Below are 14,435 nucleotides of genomic sequence, written 5' to 3' on the forward strand. Positions count from 1 at the left end.
GTGTATCTGATTTAATAGGTAACTGTGAACCATGTAAGGCCAATGAGCTAAATTGAGCCCAGAGCAAATATAGAGGTAGGAGACCTGTTGATACTCTTCAATTGTTTTAAATGATGTCAGCAAGAAGAGGAAAGCTTATTGTTCATGATTGATAAAAGACTGAATAAGAAGCAGTGGGATGTATCCAACTAAGTTATACTCAGAGTAAACCCAATGGAATCTTACAAACCTGTGTTCATCATATCCATTAATTTCAATGAGTCTTTGAGTAGCAGTGGATACAGTCCCATGGATTTAAATGAAAGGGTAAAAGTTGGCATGAGGCTGTTGTGGGGAACCTTTGGCTCTCCAGATATCCATCTATCTATCTATCTCAGGCATGGCCAAACTTGGCCCTCCAGGTTTTTTTGGGACTACAATTCCCATCATCCCTGACCACTGGTCCTGTTAGCTAGGGATGATGGGAGTTGTAGTCCCAAGTTTGGCCATGCCTGATCTCTCTCTCTCTCTCTCTCTCTCTCTCTCTCTCTCCATCTATCCTACAATTCCCATCTCCCCTGACCATTGGCCATACTTACTGGGGCTGAATAGAGTTGCAGTTCAACATCTGGATAGCCAAAGGTTCCCCACACTTGACAAAACAGGAACTTTCTTTACTGTATGTGTCTTTTTTCTCCTGCTTCTTGCTCTTTAGCTCCAGTCAATAATTCAGAAGGTTATCGCCTATTTCCATGACTTCGCCGTTCTCTTTTCATTGGTAAGTTTCCACACAGCTACTAGGTCCACAAATCCATACAAACCTCCATCTTCTCTTGTCGGTCATTCCAGAAGAATTTGAGGGGAGCTAGAAGGCAGAGGAGCGAAAGCTGTGCCAGAACTGGAATAATGGGAATTTGGCTGATCTGGGTCTTCCTGTCCTCCCCACCCTTAGCTATAAATTACTCTTGTCATCTGCTCAAACCCATTCTCACTATGCAGTCATTGGGAGAGCCCAACGAGCCTGGCATATGGGCAAAAGCCAGACCCAAACCAAGATTGGCTTTGTTTTGCTTTTCTATCCTGCTCCACAGCCACAAAGGCTTCTCAAAATAGTTTATGACTTCCTTAAACAACGGTTCTGACTCCTTCTGTCCAACACCTTGTCTCTTGCCTGTTTGTCCCCAATGTCTTACGGCTCCCCAGCCATTTTGTAGCTGGCAGAGGCTGTAGCTCAGTGTTAGCATGTATGCCTGGACTCCCAGGGCGCTTATTCCCACCCATAGTTGCATGCCCCCCAAGATGAAGCAAGGTATTCTGCAAATATAGGCTAGCTCAAGCTGTAAGTACCTAAACTTGGTGGTATGTCCGTTGACTTTTTAGGAGAAATTCTTACCATTCTTGGATATGTTCCAGAAAGAGAGTGTGAGAGTGGAGGTTTGTAAGTGCATCATGGAAGCTTTTATTAAGTAAGTATAAAGTATTCTGATTAAGTGCACTCTAGAGACTCTAGACCATCTATTGAAGGGTTGTTAAGGGCAACAGAGTGAATTGGTCTGCAGTCCATTTGGCATTGGAAATGGAAATGTATATCTGCTGACACTAAAGATTAGTCTAAAAAGACCATTTAAATACAGTATAATTCCTATTGATGTTTATATAAATAGCTTATTATGAAACGAACTGCATTAGGGTAGTCTTGCTATGTTTTAAAGTATGTTTTGCAGTTAGACATGCTGGATTCAAGGCAGCAGTGCATTTGAATGTGAACAAACAGATCTAGAAGGGCAGACAGAAATGAAAGGCCCTGTTGTCTGAATGCACATTTGCTGCAAAGCTGATACTCAGGCAATTATGGAGGGTGGTTCCTGTTTTCCCGTTGCTTGAATAGGTATGTGTGGCAAGCTGTATGTACTTTTGTGTTAAATACAGACACTTCAGAGTTAGGTCATACCTAAAGCACATTTAACACATATTTTAGGCACATGGCTTCCTCCAGAGATTCTTGGGAACTGTGGCCTACTCCTCACAGAACTACAATTCCCAGCACCCTTAGCAGTTCCCAGGATTCTTTGGGGGAAGCCACGTGCGTTTCATGTGCTTTAAATGTATGGTACGGGTGTGACCCCAGTGCTTCTAAAATAAAATCTTTGATGCATTTTCTGCTTATTAGTGCCACAGATTAAATAATAGAAGAAACCCCATATTGCTAGTTTTCAGATGGTACAGGTATGTATTGCAGCTGATAACTATCTTAGAAGAGACATACCTCTGTCTGTGAAAGTGAAGAGGGAAATGGTCCTTTTCAGAGGCTGCCTGCCATCTTGGAGGCTTTGTCACTCCTTACAAAAGCAAACTCTGGCAGTGAGCGCCAACAGAAATGGAGCCAAAACAGGTTCCACCTAGAAACAAGCGGGAGAGGTATCCAACATGCTTGGGAGAATCCCAGGGTTTTCGGAAGTATGAAAATAGAAACCAACCAAAAAACCCAAGGGAGACCCTACTCCCTGCCCAGTTATGAATGAGCATGTGCATTTGCCATGGAATGTTGACTGTCATTTGGAAAAGAAAAGGGAAATGCATGTCAGTGGGGAGGAAGAGGGACTCTCCTTTTAGGAAGGGAGAGTGCATTGCAGTATTTCTGTGTGGATTTTGCTTGTTTATATTCTTACAAAACCTGTTTCCTGGTTAATTGGTGATGCCTCTTCAAGTTGGTTTTTAAAAAGGATATTAATCTATTAATTCATTTTGAAAGGATGAAACCTTTCTGCTGCTAGATTTGTTCTCATTGTGCAGCAGCTTGAATAGGTTGAAGGTGATACTTTGCCATATGCTTCTCTGCTGCACTGACAGCCGCTGTGATAGCAGGATGCAAACACATGAGCATCTGGGCCTTACAGGCTCCACTGCAGAAAAGTCAGCACTTCTTTAAATTAAAACAAAATCAAAATAGTTTCTTTTTCAGTGCTGAATGCATTCTTTCTCAAGCGGCTTTAATTTCCTTTTTATCGCCTTGTGATATTTAGACTGCAGGTTCACGTTGTTAAGTGGTGACAACGGAGTCTTGAGAAAACACTTCGCAGAAATGTTAACTGGAGGCTTTTGTTTTAATTTCCTCAATCCATTATAAAGAGCGCAGTGTTGTATCTCATTGATTTGTGCGGTAGTGTGTCAGTTCAGGAGTGATGGATGATAAAACTCTCACATGCACTTTTGATTGGCTTGGCATTATAAATTATTGTAAATAAAAGTACTAGCCTGTGCTGGCAGGAAGTGCCCTCCACACCCGTACGAGAAGCACATTTTAGCAAGAACAACTGATCTAGTCTGTGTTCTATTTTCTCTTCCCTGTCCCCGTTGTGACAGTTTATTCTTTGCAACACTTTTTTCCCTAATCTTAACGTTGGCTTGCAGTTCCGTCATCTTTGTCTTTAGAGCTATATTGTTGGTTCATTTTGGGCATCTCAACCAAAAGACCAACAAAACTGGGTCTCAGGATCAGTCTCTTAGGTTGTTGCATAGTTGTTTATAAGCTACTGGCCAAACTCTGGATTTCATAGAGCAGTCTGTGTTTCTTCCTAGGAGGTGCCTGTCATCTAAGCCAGGCTGAATTCTCTCTTCTCCCCCATTCAGGTTCTCTACTGATCTCCCGCTGAGACCTGGCTTTTTATGCAATAGGGGGCCTGTTGACCTCATCCAGTTTCCTTTTTTCTTAGAACCTGGATGTCTTTTTCTTTTTTAGCCAATTTCCTCCCTCCTTTCAGCTGGGGCTGGACAGCCTGGAGTAAGAGAGCCAAGGCTATTAACCCATCCAAGGGCATTTCATTCTTCTGCAGCCTCCCCTGCATAAAAAGGTCACTCTGAATCGGGCTGTTGTCATCCTTGCTGCCTCTTTCTTCTTCTGTAATTCAGTGAATGGGCAGTTTTGTTATGGCATTCAGTATCTTGAATGAATTTAAGTAAAACAAAGTTCTCGAGGGGGCACTAGGACATCTCCAAGCAGGTTGTCTTCATCCTAGTACACGGCAGCAGGAAATGATGGCATTCCAAGGTAGCTACTATAGAACCCGCCCCTTGAAACGCCAGCTCATTTCCTGCCTTTGTTTAAAAGGCATCTCCTTGAGCTGTGCTTATGGTCTGTCTGATTCTACTCTCTCGGGCCTGTTGTGTGTTGTTTTTTTGTGGACCGTGTGCCAGCTGTCTGTGTGTGCCTGCCCCGGGGTGAAATTTTCCTCCCGGTGGGATTTGAGTGTGCTTGGTCTGCTGTTTGTGTTTTCCTTCTCAGTTACTGCTTAATTTACCTTTTGTGTTCCATAAAATTTCCTTAGACTAGCTGTCCCTTTCAAAACCTTCCAGAATTTATTATTACCTTTGATCCTTCTGTCTTGTTTTCACTCCAGATTAATTATTGATTGTCTTAGGTTTGGTTCATGTATTAGGGCCAGATCTTGACTACAGCTTGGGGTTGTGTACTTTCCCTTTTTACTCATGGAAGGGTTTTTGGGGGGGCGGGGCAGGCAAACAGCATCTTAAGTCATAGAATTGGAAGGAACCCTGTGGATCATCATAGTCCAATCCCCTGAAATGCAGGAATATGTAGTTGTCCCTTACGGGGATCAAACCTGCAAATTTGGCGTTATCAGGCGCATGCTCTAACCAACAGAGCTATCCATCTGGAGGGCACGAGGTTGAGGAAGGCTGCTATAGTGTGAAGAAGTAGTTTCTTTTATCTGGTCTGGATAATAATAATAATAATAAAAATTATTTATATCCCGCCCTCCCCAGCCGAAGCCGGGCTCAGGGCGGCTAACAACAATAAAACAGTACAAAAGTACAGGACAAACAACACTCTAAAATCATTCATTATAAAATTAATTAATTCAAGCCACTGGCAACCATTGGGCCAGAGCTCCGCGAAGATTTTTTTTTTTTATAAAATATTTATTGCAGATTTTAAACAAAAAACAAATCACCAAACATATAAAATACCCTCACCAAACAACAAAACAATAAAAACAGAAAGAATTTAAAGAATAAACATAGAGTAAAAAGAAAAAAAAATACAACAAAATCAATTATCCATAAATCATATTTTCATAATCTTTGGACTTCCTCACATCACCCTTTCCTGCGTTCTCAGTCATATAATTATAAGCAGCAATTTATTACCTTATTTCAATTCTTATTTTTATAGTTCTCGAATATTATGTCCCAAATTTTTAATATTTTTATCATATACTGAACTGCTTAACTTAAACATAATATTACTTCAAATTTCATCATTTTCTTAAACATCACTTATTCATACATCTTACAACTAAATTACTGATGCCATGTTGTTTTCTATCATGCATTCTCTTAGCATTCATACAGCTTATAATGTTTTTGTAAATAGTCTTTAAATTTTTTCCAGTCCTCTTCCACCGTCTCTTCTCCCAGGTCTCGAATTCTGCCAGTCATTTCAGCCAGTTCCATGTAGTCTATCAGTTGCGTCTGCCATTCTTCCAGAGTGGGCAAATCCTGTGTCTTCCAGTGCTTTGCGATGAGTATTCTTGCTGCTGTTGTTGCATACATAAAGAAAGTTCTATCCTTCTTTAACACCCCTTGGCCGACAATGCCCAAAAGGAAGGCCTCTGGTTTCTTAAGGAAGGTATACTTAAATACCTTTTTTAGTTCATTATAGATCATTTCCCAGAAAGCCTTAACCCTTGGACATGTCCACCAGAGGTGAAAGAATGTTTCTTCAGTTCCTTTGCATTACCAACATTTGTTGTCGGGCAGGTGATATATTTTTGCAAGCTTGACTGGGGTCATGTACCACCTGTATATCATTTTCATAATGTTTTCTTTCAAGGCATTACATGCCGTGAACCTCACTCCGGTGGTCCGTAACTTTTCCCAGTCAGCAAACATAATATTATGCCCAATGTCCTGTGCCCATTTTATCATAGCTGATTTGACCGTTTCATCCTGAGTGTTCCATTTCAGCAGCAAGTTATACATTTTTGAAAGTACCTTGGTCTTAGGTTCTAACAATTCTGTTTCTAATTTCGATTTTTCCACCTGGAAACCTGTTTTTTTATCCAAATTAAAGACCTCCCTGATCTGAGCATAGTGTAACCAATCTCGCACTTTATCCTTTAATTTCTCAAAACTCTGCAGTCTCCAAGTATCTCCTTCTTTTTCTAGTATTTCCCAATATTTCGGCCATGCGGCCTCCATATTGAGTCTTTTCTGAGCCTTGGCTTCCATTGGTGACAGCCACCTTGGGGTCTTGTTCTCTAATAAGTCTTTGTATTTTATCCAGACATTAAACACTGCCTTTCTGACAATATGGTTCTTAAAAGCCTTATGAATTTTTACCTTGTCGTACCACAAATATGCATGCCATCCAAAAGCATTGTTAAACCCTTCCAGATCCAGGACATCAGTGTTCTCAAGAAGAAGCCAATCTTTCAGCCAGCAGAAAGCTGCAGACTCATAATATAACCTCAAATCTGGCAGGGCAAACCCCCCTCTCTCCTTAGCATCAGTTAGTATTTTGAATTTTATTCGGGGCTTTTTGCCCTGCCAGACAAATTTAGAGATATCTCTCTGCCACTTTCTAAAACATTCCACCCTGTCCACAATCTGTAGGGTCTGAAACAAAAACAGCATTTTTGGCAATACATTCATCAGAGCTCCGCGAAGATTGCCAAGGGAGGGAGTCAGGCTGTCCCCTGGCCAAAGGCCTGGTGGAACAGCTCTGTCTTGCAGGCCCTGCGGAAAGATGTCAAGTCCCGCAGGGCCCTGGTCTCTTGTGACAGAGTGTTCCACCAGATCGGAGCCACGGCCGAAAAAGCCCTGGCTCTAGTTGAGGCCAGCCTAACTTCTCTGTGGCCTGGGACCTTCAAGATGTTTTTATTTGAAGACCGTAAGTTTCTCTGTGGGGCATACCAGGAGAGGCGGTCCCGTAGGTAAGTTGCAGTCCCAAACTGTATTTTAGACCCACTTTTAGCCCACACATGTATTTTTACCGCATACATTAAAAAAACAACAACCGTATACAGTGTTACCTTGGGTTACATATGCTTCAGGTTACATACGCTTCAGGTTACAGACTCCGCTAACCCAGAAATAGTACCTCAGATTAAAAACTTTGCTTCAGGATGAGAACAGAAATTGTGCTCCGGCGGCGCGGCGGCAGTGGGAGGCCCCATTAGCTAAAGTGGTGCCTCAGGTTAAGAACAGTTTCAGGTTAAGAACGGACCTCCAGAACGAATTAAGTACTTAACCAGAGGTACCACTGTATTTGTTTGGTGGTTGTAGTGCTGTGGTGACCCACGCTAGACCCAGATTGTGATCCCATAGTGAGTCCAAGTCCACCATTTTAAGATCAAGGGGTTGAAAGCGTCAGGTAAGTCTGCTCCACGGTGACCCCAGTCCTAAGGCAAACTCTTGTATGGCAGTGGCTCCATTGTACTTTTGTTCCCCCAGATCAGGAGTTGTGCGAGAGAGCTACGGAGCTCTTTTGTTCATTCGTCACACCTTTGCTGTGCAGTAAATAGAGTATATAGAGCTTTTAATGCCCTATAATCAAAGAGCACTTCAAGTGAATGCTTATTTTCTATGACAAGACCTTTTACACAGCAGGAAAGCATAATCCGTGTAGATGGAAAGAACCGCTAATTACCATGCTAAGTGTTCCTGCAGCTTCTAGGGAGCAGAAGGCACTGGATGCAGAACTTCCTGTGTGTTGCTGCATGTCAAAGTGCCATATATCCATCTGGGCCTGGGGCTTTGTGTGGTTTCAGGTTTTTGAGTACTGCCTCTATTTCCTTTGGGGCGATAGGGCTGTCCATGAATTCTTGTTCCTCTGCAGTTACGGTTGGCATGGTCAGCCCTGTTAGGAATCTTCTGATTTCCTGTGCAGGTGGGTTGCGGGAGATGTATAGATTGGCGTAAAATTCAGCAAATTCTGAGGTTATTTCTTTGGTGTGGAGGATGTTATGTTACTGTCTTTTTTTAGTGACACAGTGTATTCTGTTTTGAGTGCCCCCCCAACTGCATTTATTTGCTAATAGTCTGGAGTTCTTCCCTCCATATTCGTAAAAGCATTGTTTAGAGTATAGGATGTTAATCATTGTTTTATTGATTTTTAGAGAGTCAGTTTCCCTTCTTTTTTGTTCTTTGAGTTTTAAGGAGTTTTTTTGGCTCCTGTTTGTTTATAGTGTGATGTAATGAATATGGGTTGCTCGTGCGTAAGTTACCGCCACTCCTGGCTAAGTTGGCTTGTTAAACCTTTCCTGTCTGGACAGTCCTTCACTTCGTGGCTGCCTCAGTCGCTAGCAGAATCCGTCAGTGGGCGTTTCTTAAACCTTTTCCAGCATAAAAGTTGTTTGACACCCAGTCTCCTCCTACTCTCCCTGCGCGGAAGTCTTCTGCGCAGGGAGGGTGTGGGTAGCGGAGGACCCGTGCTCTCCCCGCTGGTGTCCAGCGAAGAGTCCTGGAGCCCTCTCGCCGATTCCTCCATCTGCCCCCCTTTATCCCTGGTGTTGCGCTGATTTCCTTCCCCAGCTGAGCTGCCTCTCTCCCTGCTGGGTGCCTCTCCAGCATCACTTGAGAGCCTTCCCTTTGCCTCTGGCTCCGATGTCAGTTCCCTGACATGTGATGAGAGGGTCGTAATGTCTTGTTCTAATTTACCAATTTTTGAGGAGGTTGTGTTTTTTAAAGGATGACCTCTCCTTTATGCAGGCTTCTCTGGTGACTACTTTCATTGTGTCCCAGAGGATGGGGGTTGTTATGTTGCCCACGTCATTGTCCTTAAAGTAGTTTTGGAGAGTTTGCAAGACATGGTTGACATTACCACATGATTATTTTTGTCACTTCAGCTTTGCATGGGGAACATTTCACTTACATTCTTTTTTCTGGCATGGTCTAGCAGTTTATCCCGAGAAGGAAGCTCACTGTTCTGAACTGGTTCCGAGTTGTTAAATGCCCTTTTCAAGAGTAATATTCACCATACCCCCCCAATAAAAATGTATGTGTTAGAATCACTTTGCAATGACTTCACCACAGCAGTAAGTAGCACAAGGTGCTGAGCTGTTCACACATAACTCAGAAGTAAGGCCCTGTCTGCACTGTGCATTTTAAAGCAGCATCATACCACTACAAGCAGTTGTGGCTTCCCACCCCCATCCTGGGAACTGTAGTTTTCTAAGGGTGCAAAGAGTTGTTAGTAGACCTTATTCCACTCACAGAGCTAACAGTTCCCTGGGAAGAAGGATTGATTGTTAAACCACTTTGGGAACCGTAGCTCTGTGAGTAGAATAGGGGTCTTCTAACAACTCTTAGTACCCTTAACAAACTACAGTTCCCAGGATTCTTTGGGGGAAAGCCATGGCTGTTTTTAATTGCACAGTGCTGATGGGGCTTAAGTGTACATGCTTCCTCCCCCTTCCCCAATCTGATTTTGCGTAACCCATGTTAAACGATCACAGCTTCAACCTTACTGCTAATAATATTTTTCCTTCTTGTTTTTCCGAACGTGTTGTTTAGGCACCAACTGGAGCCGACCAAGGACCCTGTCATCCTCAATGCCCTTCTGCATGTGTGCAAGACAATGCACGATTCTGTGAAGTAAGGTTTTTTCGCTGTCTCCCTATAATGAATTTCATTTTAAACGGTGGTTGTGGTTGTTGTTGTTGTTGTGATCAGTTCTGAGGCCAAGGCTTCTGGGTTGGAGAACTGTTTTTCCATATGCTGCTTTTATTCAGGGCTGTGTGCAGGAAAACAAAATACCAGCACTGGCCTGCTTGCTCCTTAAAACGTTGCTTGGTTCTAAATGCAAAACAAAGAGAAGATGATCTGGGATGTGCTGGTGACTTCACCTCTTAACAAATGGGTTGTGGGTGGAGCAAGAGAGAGGCTGCAGGGAATAAATGTTAAGAGTGTCAAAAGGGATAAATAAAATGACATGCTTTTGTGAGATGCAGGTGTCAGTTAAAGTGCCTCTCCAAAAAGCACTTGCAACTCCAGTGAACAATACAATATTGATATGGTATGCTTATACCCGACAAGTATTTTAAAAACAAACAAATATCAGAAGTAAGTAACAGAACACATTAAAATGCTTTTTTTTTGCCATTTTGAAATGCGTACTCTCTCCTGTTAGATACTCCTTTGTACTCTTCTTCCAGCAAAAAGCTGCTCCCCTGATACTTAGTGCCAAAAGGATGCTATGAACTTACAGGAAGAAAATATAGAAATGTCATTTCTGAATTTTCTTTCTTTGTGGTGCCTGGGCAGTCTCTGTGCTCAGCTGGTTGCCTGCTTCAGTGGGCAGGAGGGAGGCGCATTTTGATAGATGCCTTTTAATGCCAGGCAAGGAGGGAAGATTACTCACAAGATCTATGGATCTTGGTCTTGCTTCCTCTGAGTTTCTCATTCTTCTGATCTTAAGTTCACATTTCCTCCGTATCTGCATCAGCTTTGCAAAAAGAATTTAAAGGCCTGCTCGAAAACCCACATGCATTTATGTGTGCATTTCCCACGGTATCCCTGTTTTTGTCAGCAATTTATTCTCTACTGTGGTGGATTTTTGCAAATTATTTTCATGAATACATGCATTTTTGTGCTTTTATGCACATGCACTATTGAACTGTTTCACAACGCTAGAAGAAGTGCAAACTTCAGAGATAGCCGCATTAGCCTGAGAAGTGCCAGTTAAGAGATTTGCATTCAAATGTCAGCCATGCTAATTTCCCTTCCATTATTTGGTCACAATTGCAGGATTTGCCCTGATCCTGGTTTACATATCATAGCAAATGTGCAAATGTTTGGGCTTTCAGAGAAGAGACTTTTTTTTACTGAGCTAAGCTAAGCTGAAGGACATTCCCAGTCCTACCTGGAAACATGTGGGACTTATGGGCAAGGGAGATGCAAAAGAAACTTGCATTTCCTGCTACTCTACAGTGCCACCAGATTCAAAACTGCTGTGTGACACTGTGATGAGATCAATACAGGAGGTCGGTGGTGTTGCTGAGAACAAAATCTTAATTGTTTCTGGCATCATCTTTGCTTCCTTAGTCCTTTTATCTAATAAAGGCAGAAATTGACTTTTTAAAATAAATAAACAAAGCACATTAAAAAACAAATGATTTTCCACGTCTATAAATCTTGTTCCTATAAACAGAAAACATGATTTTTGGACTAAAGGGATCTCAATATGCAGCCTATTTCTTTGGCATACAGTAACAACCTTTTGATTTCTATTTCTTGGTCATCTACTCCTTAATTGCAGGAATGGAACTAACTTTTTAGTGCTGAATCCACATAATTCTTGCTATCATTAGTAAGTTCTGGAGTAATAACATAATTGCCCTGGACTATCAGTCGTTGAAATTGTTCATAAGCACTGCTTCTGGTACAGGTGTTAATCTGGTCTCAGTTACCAGGGCAATAAGTTCTAGCAAATGCACTCGTAACAATACTGGGTTGTGTTTACTGTTACCGCTACTCAGATTGGATCCCTTGAAATTAATGGACAAGACATACTTGCACCCACCAATTTCAAGAGGTTTACTCAGAGTGAAACTTGGTTGGATTCAAACGCCAAACAGTTTTTTCCTTAAATCTTGCTTTGTTTCTGAAATAATTCTGCAACATCTGTAAGAGCCTGCATCAACTGGATTGCGCAGCCTTTGCAAAAGGAGCTGCATTGCAAAGCTTTGCAAAAATAGTGACTATGGAAAAGGTCACATCCAAATCCTGCATTTAAAGCAAATGTAAGAGTAATGACTTATCCCAAAGAATCTTGGCAACTGTAGTCTACCACTCACAGAACCACCTTTAACAAACCACAGTTCCCAGGATTCTTTAGAGGAAGCCATGACTGTTATAGCCCTAGAAGAGTGCTTGAAATGTATGCTGTGGATGTGACCTGTGCTGCAAATTGGGAAGTCCCTGGTTTGAATGTCACCTCTGGCATCATCATCATCATCATCATAATATTCATACCCCACCCATCTGGCTGGGTTTCCCCAGCCACTCTGGTCTGCTCCCAACAGAATATTAAAAATATGATAAATACATCAAACATTAAAAACTTCCCTAAACAGGGCTGCCTTCAGATGCTTTCTAAAAATCAGATCAGTGTTTATTTCCTTGACATCTGATGGGAGGGCATTCCACAGGGTGGGCGCCACTACCGAGAAGGCCCTCTGAGCTTGCTTGGTGGCCTTAGACAGGCTGCTCTCTTTCACAAGAGCAAAAACAGACCCTACTCGATCAGGCCAATAACCAATCGAGTCCAGCATCCTATTTTCACAGTAGCCAGCTTCAGTCCCCCTGTCTACTATATGGAGTGATAATACAGACTTGCCTTACAGAGTTGTTGATGCTTGTAAGGTGCTTGTAACATTTGCATTGCAGTCCCAAATGTTAAAGTGTGTTTTAGATTAAAAAGTTGAACTAGATAATGCCATTTTCCTGCTTGGGCTCTACTCAAGCTAAAGCACTGTGTGTGTCATTTAAACAGCTGCTTTGCGGTCATGTTTTTAAATTAGCAATTTTTATTGGGGACCCGGTGCTCCCTTCCACGCATCTTCCAAACCATCCATCAGTTTCTTGTTATGCCTGTATTGGATGGCGAAACCCTAATGAGCTAATCATGGTGAAGGTTCACTCTTCCCCTCCAATTGAATTTGTATTCCAGAGCAATTACTCTGTTCCCATCTGGTGTCTGCACTAGGAGAATTGCAAAATGGTACACCAGGGACTAGCATGCCCAGGATTAAACTGGATTACTTAATTGTAATTGAGTGTGGTTCATTTTCATCAGAATGTGTATGGTTTTATTACCTCCCCATTTGGTAACCAAATTAAATGCTAATGATGTGAAACTGAATTTGCTACCCTCCACCCCCCGCCAATATCCCAGCAGTTTATGGCTATTGTTTTGGCCCAGTGTATCACACCATGATGCGCTACTTTTGCAGTGCAGATGTTTACACTTGCTGTGTTCTATGGCCCTATCCTAAATTAATTTTGGAATTGGTAATTTGCAAACAATGACTGCTCACTGTTACAGGGTGGATTCAAACTATTTTCCAAAACAGTTTTGTCCCACAGTAGATGTTGGATAGCTTAGTTGGCAATCTTAGGGTGGTGGTCTCAAGCCCCACATTGGGCAAAAGATTCCTGCATTGCAGAGGGTTGGACTCGATGGCCCTTATGGTCCCTTCCAACTCTACAATTTATTCCCACTTTCCCTGGTTCACAATGCAGTGAAATTTAAAAGAAGTAAAAACATAGTTTGCAAATCATTGAGAGTTGCACAATTTGCTGCACTTGCTGATCTCGTTTTGGTTCATGATCTGCACAAGTGTTAAACCTCTTCTTGTTATCATGTTCTCTCTCTCTCTCTCTCTCTCTCTCTCTCTCTCTCTCTCTCTCTGTGTGTGTGTGTGTGTGTGTGTGTGTAACACATTAATGGCATGGAAAAGGTTCCATGTTTCATTCTAGGCATCTCCGGGTAGGGATAGGAAAAACCTCCTGTCTGAAAGCTTGGAGATCCATTGCCAACTTAGCGTTGGCCGTACGAAGCTAGAAGAACCCAATGGTATAGAGCAGCTTCCTAGTTGCCTGTGATAAATGGGACTTGGTAGCAAGGTAGAAAGACACCATCCTGACTGCAAGTCAAGTGAAGCAGGCGTTTGAGGACTGGGGCATTTCAAACATTGCTTGTGTGACTTTTCTGTTCTACAGACATCTTTTGGCATGCTGTAGTTCAGGGGTCGGGAACCTCAAGCCAGGGAGTCAAAAGTGCCCCTCCCAGCCTCTTTTGTTTGGTCCTCGGGATTCTCCCCAGGTCATGATCTGTCCAGATCAGCTCAGGTGAATCTGCTTTGAAATCAGAGTTGTTCAGATTCCTCCCCCATCCCTACCCTGGGGTAAGCCGCACTGAATTCAACAGGGCTCATTCTCATGTTTATGCTATAAACCGATTTAAGGTTTTTCTTAAAAATATAAAGCAGTATAGAAAGGAAATGAATAATAATAATAATAATGTAGCATCAATTTATTTTTGATGGGTTTCTTAAATATTGATGCTTTTTTGTAGTGCGCTGACACTAGAAGACGAAAAACGAATGCTAGCCTCTTTGATAAATGGATTTTTGAGAATGGTGAGTATCTGCTGGGCTAGTCAGTGTTTTAATCTGCATTTTAATTGTGCTTTTAACTGGCTGCTAGTTCTTGGCTTTGGCAGTGTGTGTGTGCTTAAAAGAAAGCACAGTATATCTGATGTAATGTGTAGTTTGGCCCTCAGCTTTTAATTATGACACCTAAATTAAACCTTCCATGGCCAGATGCAGTATACCTCGGGATGCTAGAAGATGCACAGCAGGGCTTGCCTTTGTAATTATGCTTGTGAATTTCACAGCAGCACCTGGCTTTACACTGGGGGGCGGGGGAGGCGT

At 42.3% G+C, this 14,435-nt stretch overlaps 1 protein-coding gene across 5 annotated transcripts in view; it reads left to right on the forward strand.

The window, feature by feature from the left end:
- The window catches only part of VPS35L (VPS35 endosomal protein sorting factor like), an 84,570-nt gene that overhangs the window by 39,776 nt on the left and 30,359 nt on the right, over window positions 1-14,435 (forward strand). For all 5 annotated transcript variants that reach the window (XM_081169428.1, XM_081169425.1, XM_081169427.1 and 2 more), the window contains 4 exons: window positions 695-757; window positions 1,360-1,445; window positions 9,514-9,594; window positions 14,078-14,141. In XM_081169428.1, coding sequence (XP_081025554.1) covers window positions 695-757; window positions 1,360-1,445; window positions 9,514-9,594; window positions 14,078-14,141 — 294 coding nt within the window. The remainder of the gene's footprint in view (window positions 1-694; window positions 758-1,359; window positions 1,446-9,513; window positions 9,595-14,077; window positions 14,142-14,435) is intronic.

This window comes from Podarcis bocagei (genome assembly GCF_964188305.1).
Source record: "Podarcis bocagei genome assembly, chromosome: 14".
Lineage (NCBI taxonomy): Eukaryota > Metazoa > Chordata > Lepidosauria > Squamata > Lacertidae > Podarcis > Podarcis bocagei.